This window comes from Artemia franciscana, chromosome 13, assembly GCF_032884065.1.
Source record: "Artemia franciscana chromosome 13, ASM3288406v1, whole genome shotgun sequence".
NCBI classification, from domain to species: domain Eukaryota; kingdom Metazoa; phylum Arthropoda; class Branchiopoda; order Anostraca; family Artemiidae; genus Artemia; species Artemia franciscana.
Window position 1 is genome coordinate 33,999,562 of NC_088875.1, and position 25,814 is coordinate 34,025,375.

Sequence of the window (25,814 nt, forward strand, 5' to 3'; positions counted from 1 at the left end):
GTCGTAGAAAGCAGCTAGAGCGTCAAGTCTCTGACAATTGAGGTTTTATCCAATTGCTTAGCATTTCAGCCAAAAGTGTGTTGTTAAGTGCAGGAAATATTTATATTTGTAACTTACCAACACGTCTTGGGCATGACCCATCTGGAAGAGGTGGCGAATGATCGTGAGGGCACACGCAAACAGCTGTTGAATTCGGTAAGACCAAACATGCTGCTTCATCTCCACATTTTTTTTTGGCACATAATGATGCTATTAATAAATTATACTTAAACACACTTAAGACAAATATTAAAAAACTCAAATAAAGAGTTAATAAACAAAGAACCACGTTGGAATGCTTTTGCTTCACAATAACCCACAAATTACGCTAAAGTCTTGAAGTTCTTTAACAATACTTCTCATTCAAATTCAGCGGCCTTGTGTCTAATGTTAAAGAGGGAGATTGAGGAAGGGGTGGCCCCCCTTATGCAAGGAAAAATTTCTGTTAATTTTAAGTTTTAATGTTGCTCTTTACTTTCAGTTGAAAAACAATTTTATTTTGTTTGATTTCTGACCGCTTCTTAAATCTGCCAGGAAATCCCCTCACCGAGTAAAATTTCCGCTGTAGAATTCCCGCTGGAATCTTTCCTCCCCGCAGGAAGGCCAATTCTCTTGGCTTATCTACTGTTATCAAAATTCCGCTTTTAGAGTTACTATTGAGCCGAGTCCAAACTTAATTACAGTTCATCACCACAAACTCTTTGACTGTCGAAAATGTTACCAACCTTATCTAATCTTAATAATGAACTCCTACAACAGTCACTATTACCATAGCTAATCATACCATGAATAATCGGACCACAACCCCAACCAAGGCCATTTCTACCATGAAAGTTTCTACTACGGCTTGAGTACAACTAAAGCTAAACCAAAGACAATTTTAACTTTCAAAACTACAAAAGAGTCTTTCTATGAAAGGTAAATTTAGAATTTCAAACGAGCAATATTGATGTTATATAATATCAGACAGTTCGTGGTAACGAACTGTAAGTAAGGAGCGACATGGCTCAATTGTAACCGTAACTCTAAAGAAACAGTGTTATGATAATTTTTATGCTGGTTCAAATATTTAAAGCTATTTAAGTTTAATGTTACCCATCAAATGTTACGGGTCTGAGAAAATTATCTCGAATTTTAAAAAGAGAGGCCATCAAGTTCACCATATCAGAGAGCCCTATTGTAGAGGCTTCAAGCTCCTACATACAAAAATGTGGAATTTCGCATTTTTTGCCATATCACAGATCACGGATTCCTGTTTATTTGTTTTCTTGTTGTTGTTCCTTCGTTGTTTTCCCCAGGGTGATCGTATCGAATCAGTGATCCAAGAAGATTGAGACAGGGCTCATTTCATAGGAAGTCAAAAGTTCTAGTGCCCTTTTTAAGTAGCCAAAAAGATTGGTGTGCAGTTGGCCCTCCTCCCATGTCCCTTTTTTCCCAAAGTCGTCCAAAAAAAATTTTGAGATAGTTTTTTGTTTAGCACAGTTGAAAAGTCCAATAACTATGCCTTAGGGGATAACATGACCCCCATAGGCCCTGGCAAAAGGGCTGTAATTTACGAAGTTTATCCATAGTATATGCTATTGGGAGGTACAGAGATATCTTGTTTGTTTTTTTTGTGGGGGGAGGTATTTTCTGCTTAGAGAGATTTACTACGACGAAAATTTTCCGTGAAGAGGGAATTTTTCGACAGTGAGCTTTCCATGGGAACATTTTACACTAGAGGAATGGCCGAGCTTTCAATAAGCCGCAAATGACTCCCAAGCGACTACTTATAACCTATAATCGAATACCATCTGGATCGCCGTGGCCAAACTAGGAGGTTAGTGTTGCCAGAGTCTCTGGGGGCATTAGCAATCTCAAATAAAAGCCAATAAGAATTGATGCGAAGCGGTGCTATATTGTGAAGAACAATGGGGCATAGATCATCTAGGCTTCAAGTAGCATTAATTTCAAATGATTTACATAAGAAAACACTAGGCAATATTTACACGTGGTTTACGTAATCTAAGCAAGTTAATCAGAATTTTCTCAGAAACTATCGTCTTTTCAAATGCAAGAACTAAGTTTTTCGTTTATTTCGTAAGGAAAAAATAGGAGAGTCGCCTCTTTTGATGTAGCATAAATTACAGAGAATCTATATTCCAGTTTGAACGGTACAAAACTAAACCAAAACTTCTGCCATTTATGTATGGTTACAAAAATAATCATAACGCTTATAAGAAAGTGGTATTAAATGGGGAGGCGAAACAAATCAATCTAATACCATATTAAATAAAAGAACAAGTTTTTTTAACTGAAAGTAAAGAGTGTTATTAGAGCTTAAAACGAACAGAAATTATTCAGTATATGAAAGGGTTGTCCCCTCCTCAACACTCCACTCTTTACGCAAAGTTTCTTATTGCTATGAAAAGTGGAGTTTTTACAAAGAGTCAAACTTTAGCGTTTTTTATTGTTTTAAAAAGTAGAGTTGTGAGAAAGAGTCAAACTTTAGCGTAAAAAAGCAAGACATTGCGGAGGGGACAGCCCCTTTCATATACGGAATAATTTCCGTTCATTTTAGGTTTTAATGTCGCTTCTTACTTTCAGTTAAAAAAAACATTTTTTTTTAATTTCTGAGGATTTTTCAACTAATACAGGTTCAAATTTGGCTCCCCGCACATGAAAAATTAAAACAAAATTTTTATTACGATTTTGGCAGATTTATTCCGTATGTAAAGGTTTATTTCCTCCTCAATACCTTGCTCTTTACGCTTTAGCTGTTAGCACTTTTTAAAAAGCTTCCTATTCTAATTAAACGGCTCCCTTGTTCCAGTAGCCGTTCTTAAAAAATTTGGATAAACAAGAATATTACATCGTCTTTTACTTCGTATTTAAGTGCCGGTTGAAACTAGATCTGAGCCAAAGGAATCAAACCCGAATCTTACGAGTTTAAATAATGACAAAGGAATTATATTAAAAGACTATCCCATATGCCTGATGTATGCTTGAGGAAATCTAATATGCTACTCAACAGAGACACAAAGAATGGTTGTTCTCTAGTAAATTCAAGAATTTCAATTTCCGCTCGTAGTTTAATTTGGTTCTTAACTTTTCTGTAAATAAATCTTTTTGGCGTGTGAACTGCTCTTTCAATAGACTGCTGGAGATAACGATTATATTGAACGGGCAAGTAGGCTTGAGGGAGAGGTAGGATTCATGGGGCTGCCAAGCTCTCGAGAATCCTATAAACAGGAGGATGTTACGAAAAATAAAGATGCTAAGAAAAATAGGGACAAAGTCGCAAAAATAGACCTTCAGAAGGCACTGATTACGCACCTTGTAAAAACATGAAAATTTTATTTCTTTCTTCTATTTACGTAAATTCTTTCGTATAAAGTGGCAAAATTAGGAGTGTTGTCCATGATGCTCAAATTGAGCTTAAATGTTAACAGTGACGCTAATTAGGGAGGAAAGATAGGGGGACAGCTCACTCTAGATTTCTAAAAAAATCAGTATTTTCTTTAAAAACAAATAAAAAAAAACCCTGTGACCCCTCATAGACTTTGGAATTTACCTTTTTCTTTTATCTACATTAAAAAAAACCTTGAGATAAACTCTTGGAGCTTAGGAGAAGAGAATATCACAAAGTCTGCTTTAGACAAGGTGTCACCCGCTGTCAAAGATGTTGTACACCTGGTACATGGCAGAAATACGCCACACATTGCACGAAATAGACAATGCCACACGAAGAAGCACGGTGCCGCAAAAGTCTGCTCCGTGCGGTAGAACAAGTGGCACTTAAAGATGTAGACTAACAGCAGGTCATAGGTAGAGGGCAGCCCCTTGGCTACTGGTAGATTTAGATTTCTTCAACATTCGCTGTACGATTGTCCAAAATGAAAGGAAATTTCTTACATTACTCATACTTTTGAGTTAAATGCACAAACTGAGGTTGTCAGCCGCGGTTGATCGATTGGTGAAGCCATTGGAAGCACTAGGTATAGCCGTTTTGATTTCATCCAATTTCAAAGTCGTCGTGTACTAGCAATTTTCCCTCTAACCTAGTGACTTCCGATTTAAAACACACTATTTATGCCATAATATGAAAATACAGCAAGTGCTCATCAGCGTTGCGTGACTCAATAACATTATTTACGAGTCCAGAACCATCGTAACGAATCACAGAAAAAAACTGTTAGAATCAAAATTGGTACATGTGAAACGATTTTATATCTAATATATGCAGGAAAAATATAAGCAAATTAGCCATATTGCTTCCAGCTATTTCTTTCCTAAATACGAAAAAAAATAAGAAGACATTATCTGACATATTCATAAGACCATAGTTTTAATTCTATTTTCAAACCAACCTTCATCTTCTATCATTTAGTAGCGAACGTGTTTTGATCTTGGACGGCCGTGTGAGAAACGTATTAATTTTGTTTATCTCCTTTATTCTTAAATTTCAAATTGATCATAATAAATACACCGTAAGTAAAGAGCCACATGTACCAAAAGTAACTGAAACTCGAAAGAAAAGAAAATAATACTAATGGTATAGCTAATTTATAGCAAAAGTTTGGCTTTTCCTCTCTCTCGGTGCTCCAAAAATGAAACACACTGAAGTAAGACAAAAGATTAGCTTTTTTTTACCCCAATACTTCGAAAATTAAATCACTTATTTATTTGAATTTATATTCAACATTAAAATTGTCAGTTTAAACATTTCGACAGGCAATCAAAAAATGACACGCTTGCTATTATCAATTGGCTCTAAGTGCTTTACTCTTAAATGCTATCATAACAGCTTTAGTCAAGCTTCAGACTAACGAGTGAAGGGGTTGAGGGGGCAACAGCATACCTCGTATATATGATTATTTCTGCTCATTGTAAGTTTTAACATCTAAGCTTTCATTTGAAAAAAATAACTTCTTATATGGCCATATTGTCCTGAAATCCCTGCACTACCTAATTTTGTCACGATTTCTGAATTTCATTGGATGAAGGATCTAACTAAGGAGATTCTTATCCCAGCAAGACCTACTTTTGTCCTGCCTTTATAAAATAGCGAATATAATTGTACTTAAAGAACAACACTGCAGTCATACTGTCGATCCAAACAAAGACATGTGAATGATCCGTGTTTTTCATGGATTTTAAGGGCACACTTGTGTGCCCTTACATGGGTTACTTTTATTTTGGTCAGTTTCATAAAAAAAAATCAGGTTTAATTTGAACTATTACGAAATTAGCTCAGGTACTGAAGTATAACACTACTGTGGAAAAAAAAAATCTCGCCCCGAGCGCAGAAATTCAAGGAGTATAAATTTTCAAATAAATAAAAAGCTTTATATGCATTTTCGTGTTTTTTTCCCAACGCGCTAAATATTACTATCAATCTTGCTTTGTTGATTACTAATGAATGAGATATAACTCGACATCAGATTTACGTCTTTTACCCGGACTGTGTTTAATAGGATGTCCAACTCCTTCCCTAAATCTCAAAGTTTTTACAATGTTTCTCATAACTAATATGCATTTATATATATCCTTTTTTAACTTACCCCCCCCCACCTAGTAAAAGCAAACCCGTCTTGGTCGCATTATGCACTAATCAAGAATTTTTCCCCTGGCGCAAGAGAGGCCAGAACAGCCACTGCTGACTTACGTTGACTTTTATAAAAGTGTCAAATGTAAAAAAAAAACTTGATCAAAAAAGTGAAATTGCCTGAAAATAATGGTGCACCAACTACTTCTACCACAAGAAGTTCCAAGTAGTTGTTTTCTAAATAAAAATAGTTTTATTAAACAAATTTTTGACTTCATTCTCATTCTCAGAGTGTTATAACGAGGTCCAAGAGGTCCAAGAGAGTCCGAGGTCCGAGGTCCAAGATATAAATTGCTATTAAGCAGTTCAAGAATAAGAGTTCTGAGACTCTAAGCTAATGCACGTAGTAAAAACACAGCGAAGCTATCTTTCTAAACGGGAGTATGAGCATCGCAAAGTATGATAAGTGTAAGTTTGTATGGTCAGTGAGCATATAGGGGAATCGGAGGAATTTCTGTAGACCTTTCTCCCTCTGATGGCTTTTACTTCGTGGAGAAGCTATGTCTAAAATGTTGAGGTATGCACTGCGGGAGAGGGGGGGCATCTCATTTTGATCATTCTTAGAATCCTTCCCTATAATCTGCCCACATCCAATCCTGTTTGGCATGTTTATAAATTTTTCACCTTCCTACAAAACACCCCCTTTCCAATCAAGGACGAAAGATTTATTTGCTTGTGCCAGCCGAAGGCAATTAACTTATAATTACCCTCCCATTACAAAGACGTTGAACCTAGAAATGTGGTATTTTGTGGAGGTATGATACAGCATTGTTGGTTCCTATAAAATTTTGGATGTGCAGTATGCACCAATAGCCTTTACATGCACTTGCATACATTAATATGGCCAATAACGATTCCACAATTATTCCGGAGAGACAAACTTATTCAAAGAAGGATCTTTCTGTCAAAAAGTGTCCTTAATCCTTTGAGTATTACAAACTTTAGTACTTTGTATTTATTTGGGGTCTCCCATGGTGGGTCGCTCACTTTCACCCTCTCCTCTAGATCCCCTCTTCTTAGTATAGACTGTAAGAAAAACCAACACACCCAGACATCTTTGCTAGTATGCTTAAGTAAACTCAAAATTATTATTTTAACCCTTACTGAGTTTCCCAAAAGAGATCCAAAAGAAGGGATTATATAAAGAACGATCATTCCAATTTCACGTTACTTTTTATTAAAATTTTCAAATATGAAAAACTGATTGCAATAATCCACAGATATTAGAGAATAAACAGAAATTCAACATGAATCCTTTTGTGAGAAGATATCTTTAATTGGAAAATTAAATAAAAAGACAGGTTTCTTCAACTGAAAGTAAGGAGTAACATTAAAACTCAAAACGAACAGAAATTACTCTGTATATGAAGGGGTTTCCTCTCCTCAATACCTTGCTCTTCAAGCTAAAGTCTTTAACACTTTTATAAAAGCTTCCTTTTCTAATTAAACGGCCCTTGTGTTTCAGGAACAGTCAAATTTTAGCATAAAAAGCAAGGTATTGAGGAGGAGGGCAACTCCTTCACATACGGAGTATTTTCTATTCGTTTTGATTTATAATGTTGTTCCTTACTTTCAGTTAAAATTTTTTTTATTTATTTAATTTCTGATCGTTTTTTAAATAATGTCGGTAAATCTGGCTTGCCCTCCATGAAAAATTCACTCCCCAAACGGGAAACACCTCCGTGGAAAGTTCCTCCGAAGTAAAATTCAATCTCCTCCCGTAAAATTCCTTCCGCACAATTCTATCATCGCAGAAAATCTACCACCCTCCGTTAAATTTCTTGCAGAAAATTCAGCCTGAAAAATTCTCCTCGGCATACTTTCATTTGAAAAAGACTTTAATCTTTAATAGTTTTATCAATCACTCCGGAACCCCCCCCCCCCTTCAGTGGAAATTATTTCACAGAAATCCAAACACGCTGAAAATTCCCCCTGGTCAGTTATCCCGGAATATCTCCGCATGCAAAATTGAGTAGGCAAACAGAAACTAAAACAAATAAAAAGAATTTCGTATAGTAATTCTGTCAAATAACCCCCCCTCCCAGTGTAAAATATCCCCTGGAAAGCTCACCCCCCCCCCAGAAATTTTACTCATACGAAAATTATCCCTATGGGAACCAACCCCAATCACAAAACTCCCCCGCCCAAAAGTGTCTGTAAACTTTCCAATAACAAATACTATAAGTAAACAATGGACAAATTTCATAAGTTGGAAACATATCTTCAGGAGCTGTGGGGGGGGTCATGTTGTCTCAAAAGCCATAGTTTTGGGACTTTTCAACTATGCTGAACAAAATGGATATCTCAAAATTTTGATCGGTCAATTTTAGGAAAAAAGGGACATGAGAGGGGGCTAGTTGGCCTCCAATCTTTTTGGTCATTAAAAAAGGCGCTAGAACTTTTAATTTCCGTTCAAATGAGCCCCCTCTCTATATTCTAAGACTATTGGTTCGATGTGGTCACCCCTGGAAAAAAAAATCAAAAATAAACACGCATCCGTGATCTTTTTTCTGACAAAAAATACAAAATTCCACATTTTTGCAGATAGGAGCTTAAAATCTATACACTAGGGTTCTCTGATACACTGAATCTGATGGCAAGATTATCACTAAGATCCACTAGCTTTTAGGGGTTTTGCCCCCTTTACAAAAACTAGGCAGATTCTTCAGGTTCGTAGCCTTTTATGCGTAACACTAAGCTTAATGAATCATATATATTCAGAATCGGCATAATAAGCCAACTCATTTGATATGCTTATTGATACCTAAATTAGAGTTTCGGTTACTATTGAGCCGTGTCGCTCCTTACTTACAGTTCGCTACTACGATTATGACGATTATGCTACTACGATTATGCAATTTATGATGTTGTACTGACGCTGAAGTGCGAATTCGGCCCTTTTGGGCTTGTGATAGTCGCTTTGTTGAAATAAATATTATCTTATTAACGAACTTCTTGAAATAGACTCAAGCCCCCTTCCCACCAAAAAACTAAAACAGTACTACTACTCACACTGCTAGTTGGGCGAATACGCAGCAATAAATTTCAGGTTTCGGCGGTTAGCCTTCTTATTAGAGGGGTGGGGTAGAATTGGCACATGAACAAAACATTGAGCGAGTTGCATGCACATATTTCAAATTATAGGCAGTCATAAAAATAATGCAACCGTAAAGGAGATACCCTCCTCCCTCCCTAACTGAGTGCCTGATACTAGTATTATAGTTGAGGCGATAAGGACCGAGGAAAGTTATATCCTTTGACAGTTCCCTTGCTGAGGCTCTTTCACCGCCCAACACAATGCAAAAAACAACTAAAAATCGAACCCAGTAAGAGAAAAAACGAAATTGAATAAAAAAAAACAACTGAATAAAATTAAAAACCCCATTTGGTTGCCAACTACCCAATTAAGGTGGATTGGCCAGGAAAATACCTATTAACCAGGAAATCATTATATCACATAATCTAAATTTCATAAAATTAGACGTTTTATTTCAACTACAATAAACTTTGATCAATACAATTTTAGAAAAATATAACCTAAATTGTTCTTACCTTTTTTTAGGTTTCCCATCCGAAATAGAATAAGAACTGAGGAAGGAAGAGCCAAGCGATAAACGGGTGGCCAATATCATCTTGGATGGCTCTTAAACTGTTTGTTTTAATAACAACTTAAGAACCCTAGGCCACCTGTCGGCTATTGATGAGAAGTAGGTGTTAGAAACATTATACTCAGTCGTAAATTCAACTTTCCAGGATGATTGCAAAACGGTCAATGCGGTAGCCAGGATTCATTCGGGTGTCGGGAGTTTTTTTTTTTACCAATCCAAAAAGAGAAGCTTTATATGCATTTTTGTGTTTTTCCAACGCAATATAAAAAGGTAAAGGATACGACATTAGACTTTACAGTCCCTACCGGCGGTGCTGATCTCCGTTTCTTGGCCCTTCAGCCAGGAAGTGCAATGGGGGGTTGGGGGCCAACCATCCGGTGCTTTCGCACACCCTTCCTGTTTACCTTCCCCAGATTCCTCCAGGTGCCCATTTAGAGCTGGGTCGCGCTATATACTGATATAAATCCTTCTTGGTTGATTACTGATGGATGAGATGTAACTCGGCATCAGATTTATATCTTTTACCAAGATTGTGTTTAATAGGTTGTCTAACTTAGAGCTATAACGCGCTATATATATTGATATAAATCCTCCTTGGTTGATTAATGATGGATGAGATGTAACTCGGCATCATATTTATATCTTTAACCAAGATTGTGTTTAATAGGATGTCCAACTCCTCCCCTAAATCTCAAAGCTTTTACAATGTTTCCTATAACCAAATATGCATTTATATATGTAGCTTCCCACCCCCAGTAAAAGCAAACCCGTCTGTGTTACAATATTATTTTGGGTGTTTGCAAATAGTAATCAGTTTTGTAGGTTAGTATCTGTCATATTTGAGTGCTTTTAATTTGGTCAATTTCATTAAAAAAAAAAATCAAAAAAAAAAAAAAATCACAGGTTTAGTTTGAACAAGAGCACTAGCAACTTTAATTGCCAGATTCCTCAAACCGGAAATTTTGTCTTTTGCGACGTAAGTGTTATAAAACTTTATTTTTAATTCAGATGCGGCAAAAATATATCAATGTTTCGGAAATACGTGTAAAATCAAATTCAGTTTTTCTTACAATTTCAACAGTTTTCTTTTGCTTTAACACCTTTGTTTTGCGCTAACCAGAGCAAAAACAGGCATGTTCAATGAGACACGAGATCAAGGCAAATAGTTTGAGACGGGATAAATATTTAACTCATTATGAGACGTGTCTGTCACCAAGATATGGAATTCAGTGACGCACTTGAAGAGTTTTTAGAAAGCGTGCGACACACACAGAAAACAAACTGACGTGTGCTATACTGGAACTCGCCCAGGAAAAAGATTCCTTGTGGATGCCTTAGAACCCAGTTCATTTCTAACAATAATAGTGAATCTAAGAAAAATGCCGTTGCTAATCCAACCAAAAACACTATACAACGGATGCCTAAATTTTGTGAATTTCATTATTGATTTGACTTGTGAATCAATTGCAGAAGAAGATGAAGCATATTTAAATTTTAGAATCGCGAAATTGCAAGAATTATTGCAGCAGCTACCAATAGAGGTTTTGGATGATATTTGTGAAAATAGACGCTTATTGGCAGGCCGGATGTCAACAGATGTGCGAGTCTGTGAAATAAAGTTGCGCGTTTATATGCACCGCCAAATGCGCCACTTCAAGATTGACACAGGCTCAAATGAGTGCCATCTGAAACTTGATGATCGCTTCTGGCGGAGTCAGATATATCTATTATCCAGAATTCAAGTTCTTGATCTTCATCTTGTCTGCACTGATGAAATTTTAGAAATGATTTCAAAATTTTGTCCAGAATTGGAAGAAATTAATATCATATCAAGGGTTGTTAGAGAAACGAGTCAAGAGCCCCCTTCAACAAAAATAAAGCAGTTTGTATCTGATAAAGGATTGACAAGTCTTAGTAAGTGCACAAGGCTCAAACGCATAATACTTAATAAGAGACAAACACTAAAGGCACATCTTGAAAGAAGTGTTACTGCTGTGGGTGTGAAAGAAGTGTTGAAACGTCTACCATCACTTGAATACATTAACTATTCTGAAATGGGGGAAGTTTTTGAAGATCTGCGGCAGATTACTCGGTTAGTAGCTATTTACGATTCTAACCCATCTTCAGAAAGTTTATTTAATGCACTTTTATATTGCCCCTTTGTGACCCAGATATTCTTATCGATGTCAAAGGAGCTACCAGACAAGGAAAAAAGAAGTGAAGCAATATTCAATTGTTTGAAAAGAAGTGCTAATCAGTTCACTAGAATTGAGCTACAAGGAATAAATACAGTCGGTTATTTAAGTGAATTTCTACTAAAAAAAGGAGAATATTTAAGAGTTTTATCCTTAAATGACCCTAAAAGAGTATTGACTTCGAAGGAGGTCATTTATATTGGAAACTTGTGTGCAAATTTAACACAGCTTTCGATACGAGACTTAAGTGACGAAAATGAAAGGCAAATAATTAAACCTTTACCACACGCTTTTCGAAAGCTACAACATTTAAATCTCTCAGGAAAACAATGGAACTTCCAAAAAGTTTTAGTGCCTGTGCTACTAAAAGCTCGACACTTAGAAAAATTATCTTTACTGAATCTCCATGGAATGACCTTTGAAATAAATGAAGTTTTACAGAAAGTGATTAAAGAAGGATGTCTACAAAATTTACGCGAACTGTATCTTAGATGTGGTTGTTTTGTTTCTCTTTCTCTTTTGAAAAAATTGCTCAAAAAATGTAAACAAATTGAAAGCATTTCTCTTCGGCCGAATGTCCTCCTCCAAAAAGCTGACGCTGAGATGCTATTAAATAGCTATTTAGAGAAAAATTATAAAATTGTGTTTAACTTTGATTTCTAAAGCAAATACACATATGAAGTAAAAAAAACTCCCCGCGGAGAGAGAGAGGGGGGACAGATAATTGAGCCTTCACCCCTGAGACTTCATACATTGCAGTTGTAGCACCCAATGCGTGATATTTTACCAAAATTTAATGAAGATGTCCTCCCTTTACAATTTCTCAAGCTGCGTCAAATAGTGTGAAAAAAAGGCTCTAGAATTTGTTTGTTTTTTTTTGGTACTTGTATGATATACCCCCGACCGCTCATGTTCTTCATTCATTGACGTAATGAAGAACTGTTTGTTTGTTGTTGTTTTTTATCCCAAGGTATATATGCATAGGTACTTATACGTTATAGCGCCTATGTTACGTTCTTCATCCATTGACGCAGTGTAGAACCGGTATCTTTGTTAGTTTCTTTCAGCTTAGCGTGAGACAAACACAAAGACAAGTGACAGAATAGACGGAAAATATGTAATTTGGGCTATATATTTGCACATTGGGGGGGGGGTTAAATTATTTGGACAGTATGAAGTTAGAAAACAATTCTCACTACATAAGATGCAGAATAATCGTACCTAACACATTAGGCATGCAGACCCACTACACTTCACTCCCACCCCCTAATGCGCAAATATATTGCCCAAATTATATATTTTCCATCTATTCTGTCACTTCTCTTTGTCTTGTCTCACAATAAGCTGAAAGAAACTAACGAAAAAAAACCGGTTCTACAATGCGTCAATGAATGAAGAACATGAGTGGTCGTGGTGAGTGACCACTCACCATTGGTGAGTGGTCGGGGGTATATCATACAAGTACCGTTTTTTTAATGGCATTAAAAAGGGTCTTTTATTTGAGATATTTGTAAATAGTTTACAGTACCCATTACGATTCATCTACTTTTAATATTAGAAATTAGATTGGCATATTTGTGAGATATTTCTGTATTTTATGCATCTTTATACATACATTGTGTTAATTGTCTACACGCATCCCAAATGAAAAAAATATGTTGAAATGAGCATCTGTCTTTCACTTGAAATGTTGACATTTACACATAGTACCTATATGAAAAGGTGTTAAGAAAGAAAAATAACATATGTGAATCAAATGATGGTCTTAACAACTATTTTACCAATATTGTCACTTAAACATATTTCTCTAATGAGAGCAATTTCTCTATAGAAAGTTTATTATTGTAAAGTTTTAGAATTGATATAACAAATTCTATCAGGAAATCAAGAATTTGAAATTAAGCCCATTTCCTCCAAAAGTGCGCTTTCCTTTTAACTTTGTTATTTTTTAGTGTGTGTGGGCGTCAAAACTCAAAGCTTAATTCACTTCCCCATCCTATTATACGTAATCCTTTATGTGAATTCTAAACCCGAAGTTCTATCAATTACTTCGCGGTAACGAACTGTAGTAAGGATTGACCCGTCTCAATAGTAACCGAAACTCTATGAAACGGAATTTTGATACCAATAGTTACATCAAAAGAATTTCATTTTAATGCTGATTTTAAATAAATAAGTTTCACCAAGTTTAGTCTTACCCATCAAAAGTTACAAGGCTGAGAAAATTTGCCTTATTTTAGAAAATAGGGGGAAACACCCCCTAAAAGTCACAGAATCTTAACGAAAATCACACTATCAGATTTAAAGTATCAGAGAACCCTACTGAAGAAGTTACGAGCTCCTATCTACAAAAATGTGGAATTTTGTATTTTTTGCCAGAAGCTCATTTTAATGGAAATTAAAAGTTCTAGTGTCATTTTTAAGTGACCAAAAATTGGAGGGCACCTAGGCCCCCTCCCATGCTCATTATTTTCCCAAAGTCACCAGATCAAAATTTTGAAATAGCCATTTTGTTCATCATAGTCGAAAAACCCAATAACTATATCTTTGGGGTCCTCCCAGATAACCTCCTCCCCTGATTCACCCCCACCCCAACACGAAAAGTCTCCCTGAAAACGTCAGTATACTTCATGACAACCATTACTATATGTAAACAATGGTCAAAGTTTGTAACTTGCAGCCTCTCCCCCAAGACTATGGGGGATTAAGTCGTCCTCAAAGATATAGTCATTAGGTTTTCGACTAAGTTAAACAGAATGTCTGTCTCAAAATTTTGATACGTTGACTTTGGGGGAAAATGTGCGTGGGAGGGGGCCTAGGTACTCCCAATTTTTTGGTCACTTAAAAAGGACACTATAACTTTTAATTTCTGTTAGAATGATCCCTCTTGCGACATTCTAGGACCACTGGATTGAAATCACCCCTGGGAAAAAAAGAAACAAATAAACACGCATCCGTGATCTGTCTTCTGGCAAAAAATACGGAATTCCACTTTTTTTAGATAGGAGCTTGAAACTTCTACAGTATGGTTCTATGATATGCTGAATCTGATGGTGTGAATTATGATAGAATCTGTGAATCAGATAGAATCTTAACTGATGATTCGTTAAGATTCTATGACTTTTAGGGGGTGTTTCCCCCTATTTTCTAAAATATGGCAAATTTTCTCAGGCTCGTAACTTTTGATGGGTAGGACTAAACTTGATGAAACTTATATATTTAAAATCAGCATTAAAATGCAATTCTTTTGATGTAACTATTGGTATCAAAATTCCGTTTTTTAGAGTTTCGGTTACTATTGAGCTGGGTCGTTCGTTACCACGAACTGTTTGATTTACCAATTGTCTTTCAAAACATTTGACCTTAAAATTTTATTGTTAAACACAAATGCAAATAAATCAGTCATTTCATTCAGGAAGTGCTGTAATGAAATAAAATGAAACCGAACGATATTCTACAACTCTTGGCTCTATTCCAGCAGCCCTTGTGACCGTATTATCAGGTGAACTTAAGAAGGAGGAGTTTAGGGAGTCCTTCAATCATGCAGCACACATTGTAATGCAATTTCCCTCAAAAATTTCTTCATTTGAAACTAGTCAGTCCTTTTCAAACTTGGATTATATTGCTTACCAAAATAACAGTAAGATCCTGAGTTCACCAGTGCATAGCAAGCTTACCACAGCCTTGAACCCCTACCCAGAGGGATGCAAAGTTCGGGCTATCTTTAGAAATATATCTTTATATTTCATCATTTCAGATTATATTGGTAACATTGAAGTTTTGACGTAACACAATCTTTAGCCACAAGGTGTCCATAAGGAGGCACAGGAGGGAGCATAACGACCCTCCACTCACTTCCTCTTCCTTAAAGAGAGAGCTGGTGGAAATGAAAACATTCCGACAAAATAAAAGCCACTCCAAAATTCTACAACCACCGGTTCGATACGACCACCCTTGGCGAAAAAAGAAATATACATAAGCAAAAATAAACACACACCCGTGACAAGGGACATAGGAACTTTAACATTTTCGTGGTAAGGGACCTCAAAATCGTGCTAGGAGTTTTTCTATATGATTTTGCAGGCATAATTAAAATCAAAGCACTTTTAGAGAGTCACCCCCCCCCCCTCTCCTTCCTCAAATAATGCAATTCCTCATGCTAAGAATTCATGCTGGGTACCTTTAAAGTTAAGAAGTTTTCAATGTTTAGAATCAGCGTAAAATAGAGATTCTTTGGATGAGAGAACCTCCAAAATTGTGTTTTTACAGTTATGATTACCTTTGCTAAGGGTCACTCTTTACTTACAGTTTGTTACCACCAAGTGTTAAAATTCAGAAAAACAGAAACCGATCAATGGTTGTGGATCTGAAAGGCCAACAATCAGAAAAGTGGGCCGTCATGGCTGAGTGGTTGGCGCGCTGGCGTTGGAACTCTGTGTTCAAGGGGCACAGATTAAATCCCAGTTGTAACCACTTATTTAGTTTGGGACGGGGGTCAGTGGCGTGACATTGTAAGCTCAGCCAGAGTCGACCCAGCTCTGGCCGGTTTGGACCTTAAGGGTCTAATGCCGTCTTACTACTTACTTTTTTTTTAGAGTTAAAAATAGAAAAAAGAAAACCTTTTTTCAGGAAACATCTGACTTCGGATTTTTTTATTTTTTATAAAGGCTGGTAAAAAAAAAAGAGTAAAGGGTTCGCACTAGAGATGAAAGTACAAGATGATTGCATCTTGTCTCTACTTTAAAATGTTGTTCTTAACCCTAACTCTTATGAAATTTTATTGTTTGTGCAGTCTTTCATTCATCTGTGTAGATTTTTTATGTCTCTTACATGTATTCTTCTTCTATTAAAATTTAGTTATGTTACTATCTGACCTTTATAGTCTTTGATAAGGTCTCAAGCCGCTCATTTTCAAAGCTCCTTATTTAGGAAACATCAAATTTCCATTAAAAACAAAATTTTGTTCTTAGGAATATTTTATTGGAGATTTTTTTACAAATGCTGGTAAAAAAAAAGAAGAAAAAAGAGCAAAAGAGCGAAAAGAAAATGGTCACTAGGCTGTTATAGATGAGTTTTTGCTTGTTTGGATGAGTGTTTGGCGTTATGAGTACTGTTATAAATGAGTGTTTTTGCTTTATAACTATATAAATATAAATAGGTTTTGATTTTGGCTCTCCGCAGATGAATAATTAAAACGAAATTTGCATATTTTTTTTTTTTGCTAAATGGCTTTCTCATAGTTTTGATCGAATGATTTTGAGAAAAAAAGGAGCGGGGGAGGAGGCCTAGTTGCCCTCCGATTTTTTGGTTACTTAAAAAGGCAACAAGAACTTTTAATTTTTACGAATGTTTTTATTAGTAAAAGATATACGTAACTTACAAATTAGCTTACGTAACGAACTTCTGTATTCTCATATTTTTATTACGTATATGAAGGGGTTCACCCCCTCATCAGTACCTCGCTCTTTACACTAAAGCTTAAATTTTGTCCCAATTTCTTAAGAATGACCCCTGAATGACAAAAGCACTCGAATAAATAGTTGAAACTAGACCTCCGTTGCCTGTGCAACGGGAAGTGTTGCAACAACTGTGCCCTGTTCCTTAGGGCACAGTTGCTGAGCAACACGTGCAACTGTGCCCTACGGAACACAGTTGCTATTTCCGGGAAATCTGAAAGAGATACGGAAATAACGTCTTATAGTTTTCTGCTTAACTTTTGATGGTCTAAACTAGGAAAATATAAAACAAACCAAATTCACCAAAAAATTTAAATTGCCCCGAGGGCATGACAAAACTTCCAAATAGAAAAACCCAAAGAAGGAATTTTATTTCGGAGAAACTATTGTAAGCTCCAGTTGTTAGGAGATCGAGACCTGTCGAACCGCGTTGGAAAAAAATTTTTAGCTGGTCCAGAACAGAAGTTACCTCTAGAACGTCGAAACTTCGGAAATTATTTCTTAGAGAACGAAGCAACTTGGCATATAGAACACTTCACTTCTTCTTGCATACTTTTCATAGCACTACTCGATAAAAATATAAGAAACATCAAAATCGAAAATTTGAGAAAATTCCAAAAAAAATCGGAACGAGATGGACTTTTCCAGAATTATTTCCGGGAAATCTCTAAGAGCTACGGAATTTTGTGCTCCGGTTCTCGAAGAGACAAATGAAAGTTCTACATGAGTTCAGCATAACTGTATTTCTAACAAGTTTATTTCCGAAGCTAGGGTCGTCTTAACTTGACGCCAAACATCGAACGCAGAGTTTCTAAGAAAGAAACGGTTTATTTTTTTTATGGAAAACTGTTAGAAATTTTAGGAACTTCTCTGGAACTTTTTTACTCTGTTTCACGTTTCCCTTCCCTCTGAAAAATCTCAAATTTTTAACTCTTACCACTTCGGAGCTACAGGTCGCTGATTACGGTGAAAAAAAAAAAAAAAAAACTACGAAAGCAGTGGTGTTGCTCCGCAACACAATTACAAAAATACTTTAACGTAAAGAGCGAGGTATTAGGAGAAGGTGAACTCATCATATACGTAATAATTTCTGTTCGTTTTGAGTTTTAATGCTTCTCCTTACTTTCACTTGAAAAAACTTTTTCATATTTATTTTTTCATTGCTTTTTTTTTAATAATGCTAGAAAACCTTGCGCTCCCTTCATGAAAATTTTCTTCCCCCATGCCAAATTCCTCCAAGGATAGTTCCCCTAACATATCCCTCTCTTCTCAACCCCCTCCCCCTAACTTAACAAGAGCTAAGAGCTCATATGGCACTTGTGACGAGGCAAGAAGAGCTAAGAGCCAAGAGCCCATATGGGATGAGCTATAACAAAATTCTAAGAATCAATGGATTGATTTAAAAGGAAAATCAGAGGCTTAATACCGGTCAGGAGTTAAAATAAGAGCTCTGAGTCACGATGTCCTTCTAAATATCAAAATTCATTAAGATCCGATCACCCACTCGTAAGTTATAAATACCTCATTTTTTCTAAATTTTTCCTCTCCCTTTAGCCCCTCAGATGGTCGAATCTGGGAAAACGACTTTATCAAGTCAAATTGTGCAGCTCCCTGACACGCCTACCAATTTTCATCGTCCTAGCACGTCCAGAAGCACTAAACTCGCCAAATCAATGAACCCCTCCCCCAAACTCCCCCAAAGAGAGCAAATCCAGTATGGTTACGTCAATCACGTATCAAGGACATTTGCTTATTCTATCCACCAAGCTTCAACCCGGATCCTCCACTCCAAGTGGTTTCCAAGATATCCCCCTCTAACTCCCCCCAATGTCAAAAGATCTGGTCGGGATTTGAAATAAGAGCTCTGAGACATTAATTCCTTCGAAATATCAAATTGCATTAAGATCCGATCACCTATTCATAAGATAAAAATACCCCAATTTTCACGTTTTCCAAGAATTCCGGTTTCCTTATCCGACTCCCCCAATGTCCCAGGATCTGGTCGGAATTGAAAATTAGAGCTTTAAAGCACAAGATCCTTGTAAATATCAAATTTCATTCAAATCTGATTACCCTTTCGTAAGTTGCAAATACCTCATTTTTCCAAATTACCCCCCCAACTCCACCAAATAGAGCAGATCCGGTCCGGTTATGTCAGTCACGTATCTTATACAGGTTTTTATTCTTCCCATCCAGTTTCATCCTGATCTCTCCGCTTTAAGTATTTTCTAAGATTTCCGGACCCCCCCCCCCACACAACACCCCCCCCCCCCAATGACGCTGGATCCGGTTGAGATTTAAAATAAGAGATCTGAGTTACGAGGTCGTTCTAAATATGAAGTTTCATGAAGATCCGATCACTCCTTCGTAAGTTAAAAATACGTCATTTGTTCTAGTTTTTCAGAATCAACCCCCCCCCCCTAATAGAGCGGATCCGTTCCAATTATGTAATTCACGTATCTAAGACATCTGCTTATTTTTCCCACCAAGTTTCATCCCGATCCCTCCAATCTAAACGTTTACCATGATTTTAGGTCCCACCCCCAAACTCCCCCGATGTCACAAGATCCGGTCGGGATTTAAAATATGAGATTTGAGACCCGATATCCTTCTAAATATCAAATTTCATTGGGATCCGATCACCCGTTGAAGTCTCATGAAGATCCGATCACTCCTTTGTAAGTTAAAAATACCTCATTTTTTCTAATTTTTCAGAATTACCCCCCCCCCACCCCAACTACCCCAAAGAGAGCGAATCCGTTCCAGGTATGTCAATCATGTATCTAGAGCTTGTGCTTATTTTTCCCACCAAGTTTCATCCCGATCCCTCCACTCTAAGTGTTTTCCAAGATTTTAGGTTTCCCCCTCCCAACCCCTCCTCCCCAATGTCCACATCCAGTCGGGATTTAAAGTAACAGCTTTGAGACACGATATCCTTTCAAACATCAAATTTCATTAAGATCTGATCAACCGTTCGTAAGTTAAAATACTTCATTTTTTCTATTTTTTCCGAATTACCCGGCCCCCTACTCCCCCCCCAGATGGTCAAATCGTGAAAACGATTATTTCTAATTTAATCTGGTCCGGTCTCTGATAAGCCTGCCAAATTTCATCGTCCTAGCTTACCTGGAAGTGCCTAAAGTAGCAAAACCGGGACCGACAGACAGACCGACGACAGACAGACAGACTGACAGACCGACAGACATTTAAACAAGGGGGAGTAAACAGTATTCACCTTATTACTATTCATTTACGTCCGACCTGGGTTAATCAAATGTATGCAGAAAATTTATATGCAAGAGAATTATACATTAGAATTTTTTGACATTTTCTTTAGGACAGTTGTGACTTAGGCAGAGTTTATTTGTGAAAAAGCGATCTACATGCGCCACGACAAGTGGGAAAATTTGTTTACAGTCTTAATTTTTATTTTTAAAATGGATAACGTTACATTCATATGCGTTTTATTATTCAATTTCCTTAATTTGTGTTTCCAATTCTGCTTAGGGCACTGGATAGTACGTTCGACTTCCGATCCAAAAATCGCAGGCTCGACTCTTGCAGCAGTCAAATTTTTCATTAAGATTTTTTTCATGGTCGAATTTTTACAACATTTTTCACATGAATAACGCCACAATTACTTGGAAAAGTCTTAATAAATTTTTCTGAAAATGACGCTAAATGAGCTCAATATTTTTAAAAGTATATTATAACTTAATTTGATTGTCAATAGTATAGAATAATTTGTTGATATAAATATGCCTAAACGTTTGCCGAATTAAGTAAAATTAAACTTCTTAAAAAAAATGTTTTTCTTTTCATCGAGTAAAAGCTCGGTTCCCTGATGCTGTCCATAAATTTTGCTAAGAAATTTGGCCCTGCAACGCATCCAAAATTAATTCATATTTATCAGGTATTCTTACTACTTCTACTGACAACTCACCGCAGCACAGAGCCGCCTGAGGCCAATACAGCTACGCACACTCCTCCTCAATCCCAATCTATTCAAAACCTCCCTCTTTACACCTTCGAGGAAGATCACATTTTTTTTAAATCCTTCTTTATGACATTTTCCCACCCCAGACGAGGATGACCTGTTTTCCGTTTATCCCTCGACGGTTGGCCGAAAAGGACAATCTTCCGCAATCTTTCATCCTTCATCTGCATAACACGCCCAAGCCATCTCTACCTTTCTTTCATTATAGCTTTTTTATTCTTTCACTACATATTCATTATATATTCTTTCATTTTTTCATTACTGAACCACGTTTTTCGTACAGCCTACTGTTTGGAATACTGTTAGTCAGCGGAGTACCAGAACAATTCGTAGGCAATTTCTCTGGAAAACATCCAGCAAATCTTCATCCACTTTTCGGAGCGCCCATGCTTCAGATCCATATTTGACCACTGCCATCACTGTTGCTTACAATATTCTAATCTTGGTGTGCAGACTTATCCTCTTATTCTTCCTAACTTTTTTTAACTGTGGAAAAACACCCTGAGCTTTGGCTATTCTACTTTTGACATCTTCACTGCTCCCACCGTCTTTACTAAAAATCCTACCAAAGTAAGTGAAGCTCCCCACCTAATCAATTTTTTCGTTAACCAACGTCACCTTTTCACTTAGTCTTCTTAAAATTAATTTTCAAACCTATTCGAGCACCCTGAACTCGCAAAACCTCCAAAAGTTCATTCATTTTGCTGACACTTTCATCTAGGATTCTTAAATCATCAGCATAATCCAATTCCAGGAGAGTTTTTCCTTCCCATTTGATTCCGTGGTCTCCCACTGCCTTTCTTGTGCTCCTTGAGACAAACTCCATCAAGATGATACATATAAAGGGGGGTAAAAAATAACTCTGCTTAACTCCTGATCTGATACAAAACAAGCTGCTAACCTCTTTTCCTACCTTAACCGCAGCAGTGTTATTCTCGTACAAAGCACAAATCACTTTAATGTATTTGTCTGGTATACCATACAAGAATAAGACCTTTGCTAAAGCTCTTCTATAAACAGATTGAACCCTTGCTCATAATCTATAAAACTGAGGACCAAAGGTGTTTGGTAACTCAGGTATTTCTCAATTATTAACGTAAAAGTAAACATTTGGTCGAACCACCCTCTACCTTTTCTACAACCGCACTGTTCTTCTCTTAAAACTTTGTTCAGCATCTCTCAGTCTAAAAAGTATCTTATTACTATATAATTTACTACCTAAAGAGAACAGACTAATGCCTCGATAATTACCACACTCACTCTTATCACCTTTCTTACACAGTGGTTGAATTAAAGTGTTCCTAAATCGTTAGGTACTTCCCCTTTTTCAAAACTCAAATTCATAATCTTCAGTAACTTATTTCTAACCTCAGAGCCACCATGTTTAAGAAACTCATTTACCACACTATCAGCACCTGGAGCCTTATTATTCTTTCATCCTTTTAGTACTGTTGCTAATTCTTCCTCAAAAAAAAAATCTTACTTCACATCTAAAGTATCAAAAACTTTTTTAATTTTCCTCTGTATTTTTTCCTACAGCTATATCTCGGTTTAGCACGTTCTCAAAAATGTTCTGCCCATGTTTCTTTAATTCATTCCTTATCACTAATTGTGGTCCCGTTCCTATCTTTAACTGGGACAAGTCTGGATTGACTACTCTCACTGAATTTATTAACATGTCAGTACAATATTTTTCTATTATGCCGTCTAGCTCCATCTCCCAGGTCCTCTGCAATTTTATCCATGGCCTCCACTTCACACCTCTTTATTTGCTTTTTCTACTATTTTTTACATTCCTTTTGTTTTCATGTGATCTATCACTCAGAAAATTCTTGTACAAGTCTCTTCTCCTAGGGGTGTCCGAACTTTCTTCCTTAAGACACCATCAACAACTTCACAAATTTTTTTTCTAAAATAATTCCAACCATCTTCCACGTTGTCAAATTTTAAACTCTCAAGTTTAGTATTCAACTGTTCCTGGAAAGTTTCTCTCAGATTCTCATTCTTGATTCTACATGCATTATAACTTCCCGGGAGGTAGTTACCCTGAAATTTCAGCTCTAAATTAACCCTAGGCATTATTAGATGGTGATCTTTACTTTTAACATCAATAACAGCACTACTATATAGTACCTCTCTAGTATGTTGTATTGATCTTGCCAGTCTTCGATTTACTATAACATAATCAATAAGATTTGTTGTCTTACTATCTGTTAAAAACCATGTCAACTTATGGGCTATTTTATGATCAAACACCGTATTGGTTATAACTAGATTTTTATACCTGCAAAAATGCAAAAGTCTGTAGCCATTACTGTTTTCTTTTCCTATACCAAATTTACCTAGGCTAGGATACCATCTGTCCCTATTTCTTCCGACCTGGGCGTTAAAATTTCCTAGTAAAAACACCATATTTCTACCTGGGACCCTGTCTATTTGCTCCTGTAACTGTAAGTAAAATTCATCTGAGTCACTAGTATCTCCGTCAGTCGGTTCTACAGGGGCATATACTGCTACAAATGATACCCTGAACTTTTTAGTCATAAAATGAGCAATTGGTATTTTATTATTAATACCTTTCCAGCCTAAAAAAGACTTAAGCAGCTTTCTTATTCATCATGAGCCCTACTCCCTGTCTATGTATTCCATCCTTCCTGCCTGAAGAAAAAAAAAATTCTATATCACCTAATTTCATGCTTACTACTCATGGGATATGAGCTTCTGAAACTTCTTATAAGTCCAGTTCGAATCGTCTGAATTCACCAGTCAAAATGTCGATACAATAGTCATTTTTTAATGTCTTAACACTCCAATTTCCAATTTTCATGCTTTTTAAATCATTTAAATTATTTTGGCCTCAGGGAAAGCAATGATCCCGGATATCAGGTATTCTTGGAACCCAATAATATTAGCTCTAAAAGCTTTGAACCAAAAAAATTTTGTTTTTTTCTAGCCACAAACTATTTCCTTGAAGTTTGTTTTTGCAATACATTGAGTTCGTCAAAATCTGTTTCCTAAGGGCTACATTTAGCAATGTAGTTAAATACAGCCTAAAATAAATACAGCTTAAGTTATCATGTACAAGAATAATTTAAAATAAGCAAAATAATCATAATAATATTCGCATTTTCGAGCGGAGAACTATATGAAGACCTGCGTATCGTTAGATGCCAGTAAAGCTTTGGGCCTGGCTTTTTCTATCGTTAATTCAAGCCTAGACTTTAATATAACTAATTAATTAATTTGATGTCGCTTAGTGGTAATACCAAGCGAAGGACACCTTTTTTTCTAATCTTCTGACGATGTGGAACGTTATTTTTTCAATAAAACTCAATATGTATAAATGATAGCTACGACATGGGAAGCATCCAACATAAGCATCACTCAAGGAAAAAAATACATCTTTCTAGGCTAAGAAATAAACACCAAGACGATAAACCAATTGAGATGTTCGCCTCATTCCTCAATGTGATTAGTCAGGCTGTAGCCCAAAAATTCGAGGATCACTGAGTCTACCCAAGACTGCCAAAGAGAAATTAACTGTTACCCCAGAAATATTTTAAGCGTTGTGCTCTTAGAAACTTTAATTTCAAATACTGGTCTTTGGCGTAAGAATATATGAACAGAGTGAAGACTCTCGGAGTTAAAGAACGCACCCTCCAAATATTAAGGTTATCACAGTTTCATCTATTTATGTCTTATATTTTTTAGATAATTTGGCAGTTTTTTTTTGTAAATTTGCCCCCCCCCTTCTTCCCACTGGAATGGATCTGTCTTTAAAAATCTGCTTTAGCGCTATTCTTACAAGTCTGATATCAACTCCAGCTTCTTGGAAGAACTAATAGTCCAGTAAGGGGTAAAAATCAAAATGCCAAAATTATAAGTAGTAAAGCAGATATTTTCCACATCTGATGTTGATGAAACCTAGAAGACTTTAAGCGCTTACTATTCTCATTCAGCGCTTGACTCCAAGAGAGTTGATAAACCGGTTTACTCGCTGAGAAGAACCTCCCTTAAACTTCGGGGGTTAGGTGACCAGGAACCGACGTTTCCCCTAATTTTTAGGATATTTTCTATTTTGAGCAGTATTGTCAAAGCATGATCTCTGTACTCTCGAAAGCGCCCCGAACCTTCGTATTCTCGAAAGTCCGCCACAATTTTAAACTGCAGCAGCGTTGTTACTTGCCGAATTTCAGCAAAATTGGCTTGTGTCTCTGTGTCAACCTCTAGGTCATTTTTGATTATTGATCACATTATTGATCACATGAAAAGTCCAGATGATCAACAGTGGTTTGGTCTTTTCTATTGTCCAGTTCTGAATTTTATTCAGCACAGTATTGACAGCAAACACGATTGCAGTACGATTGTTAAAGACACGGCCGAATTTTTCAAACTTGAGGATATTATTGAATCTAAGAAACTGCTTTACAAGAATTGCTTCCCCTTTAAGGTGATACTAGGACAGCCAGAAGCAAATAGTAAGACAAGTTCTGTTTCGGATATCATAGCGGGGTTTAACCGGTCTTGTGCAGAGAATATCACTAACCAACTTTTGTAACTAAATCGCCATCCGAAGTTCCTGTCATTCTAGATTCAGCATTTATAGCTCTTAACACTAATGTAACCAATTGGTTTGATCTATTTAAGCTCTTGATTAGTGCTTCATGTCCAGATGCATCGTTTCCCTGATATGGTAAGCCAAATATTGCCAATGCGAGCAGTTTAAAACCGTCTTTTGCTGGGGTTCTTAAGAATCCGCCGCCTGATCTTAGGGGCCCTATTTTACTCAAAAATAAGCTTGATGCGCTTGCTGGCCATGATGTAATCCTTTTGGTTAAGCCCACTCATGATGGTTCGCGCTGGCTTGTCGTTACTCTTGACAAAACTCTTTAGCAAAATAATTTTCCGCCGCGACCTCGTCAAGCCTACCTA

General features: G+C 36.6%; 2 protein-coding genes across 4 annotated transcripts in view; both read right to left on the reverse strand.

The window, feature by feature from the left end:
* Window positions 1-25,814, reverse strand: part of LOC136034846 (tyrosine-protein kinase transmembrane receptor Ror-like) — a 75,850-nt gene that overhangs the window by 47,241 nt on the left and 2,795 nt on the right. For 2 of the 3 annotated variants that reach the window (XM_065716309.1, XM_065716308.1), the window contains exons 1-2: window positions 9,179-9,286; window positions 118-249 (exon numbers count right to left, since the gene is read on the reverse strand). In XM_065716309.1, coding sequence (XP_065572381.1) covers window positions 118-219 — 102 coding nt within the window. In that variant the 5' untranslated portion in view covers window positions 220-249; window positions 9,179-9,286. Of the gene's footprint in view, window positions 1-117; window positions 250-9,178; window positions 9,287-25,814 lie in introns of those variants that run through there. The other variant, XM_065716310.1, reaches the window with a different exon arrangement.
* Window positions 22,704-23,426, reverse strand: LOC136034303 (craniofacial development protein 2-like). Its single transcript, XM_065715440.1, has one exon. The coding sequence runs from the start codon at window positions 23,424-23,426 to the stop codon at window positions 22,704-22,706; it is 723 nt and encodes a 240-aa protein (XP_065571512.1).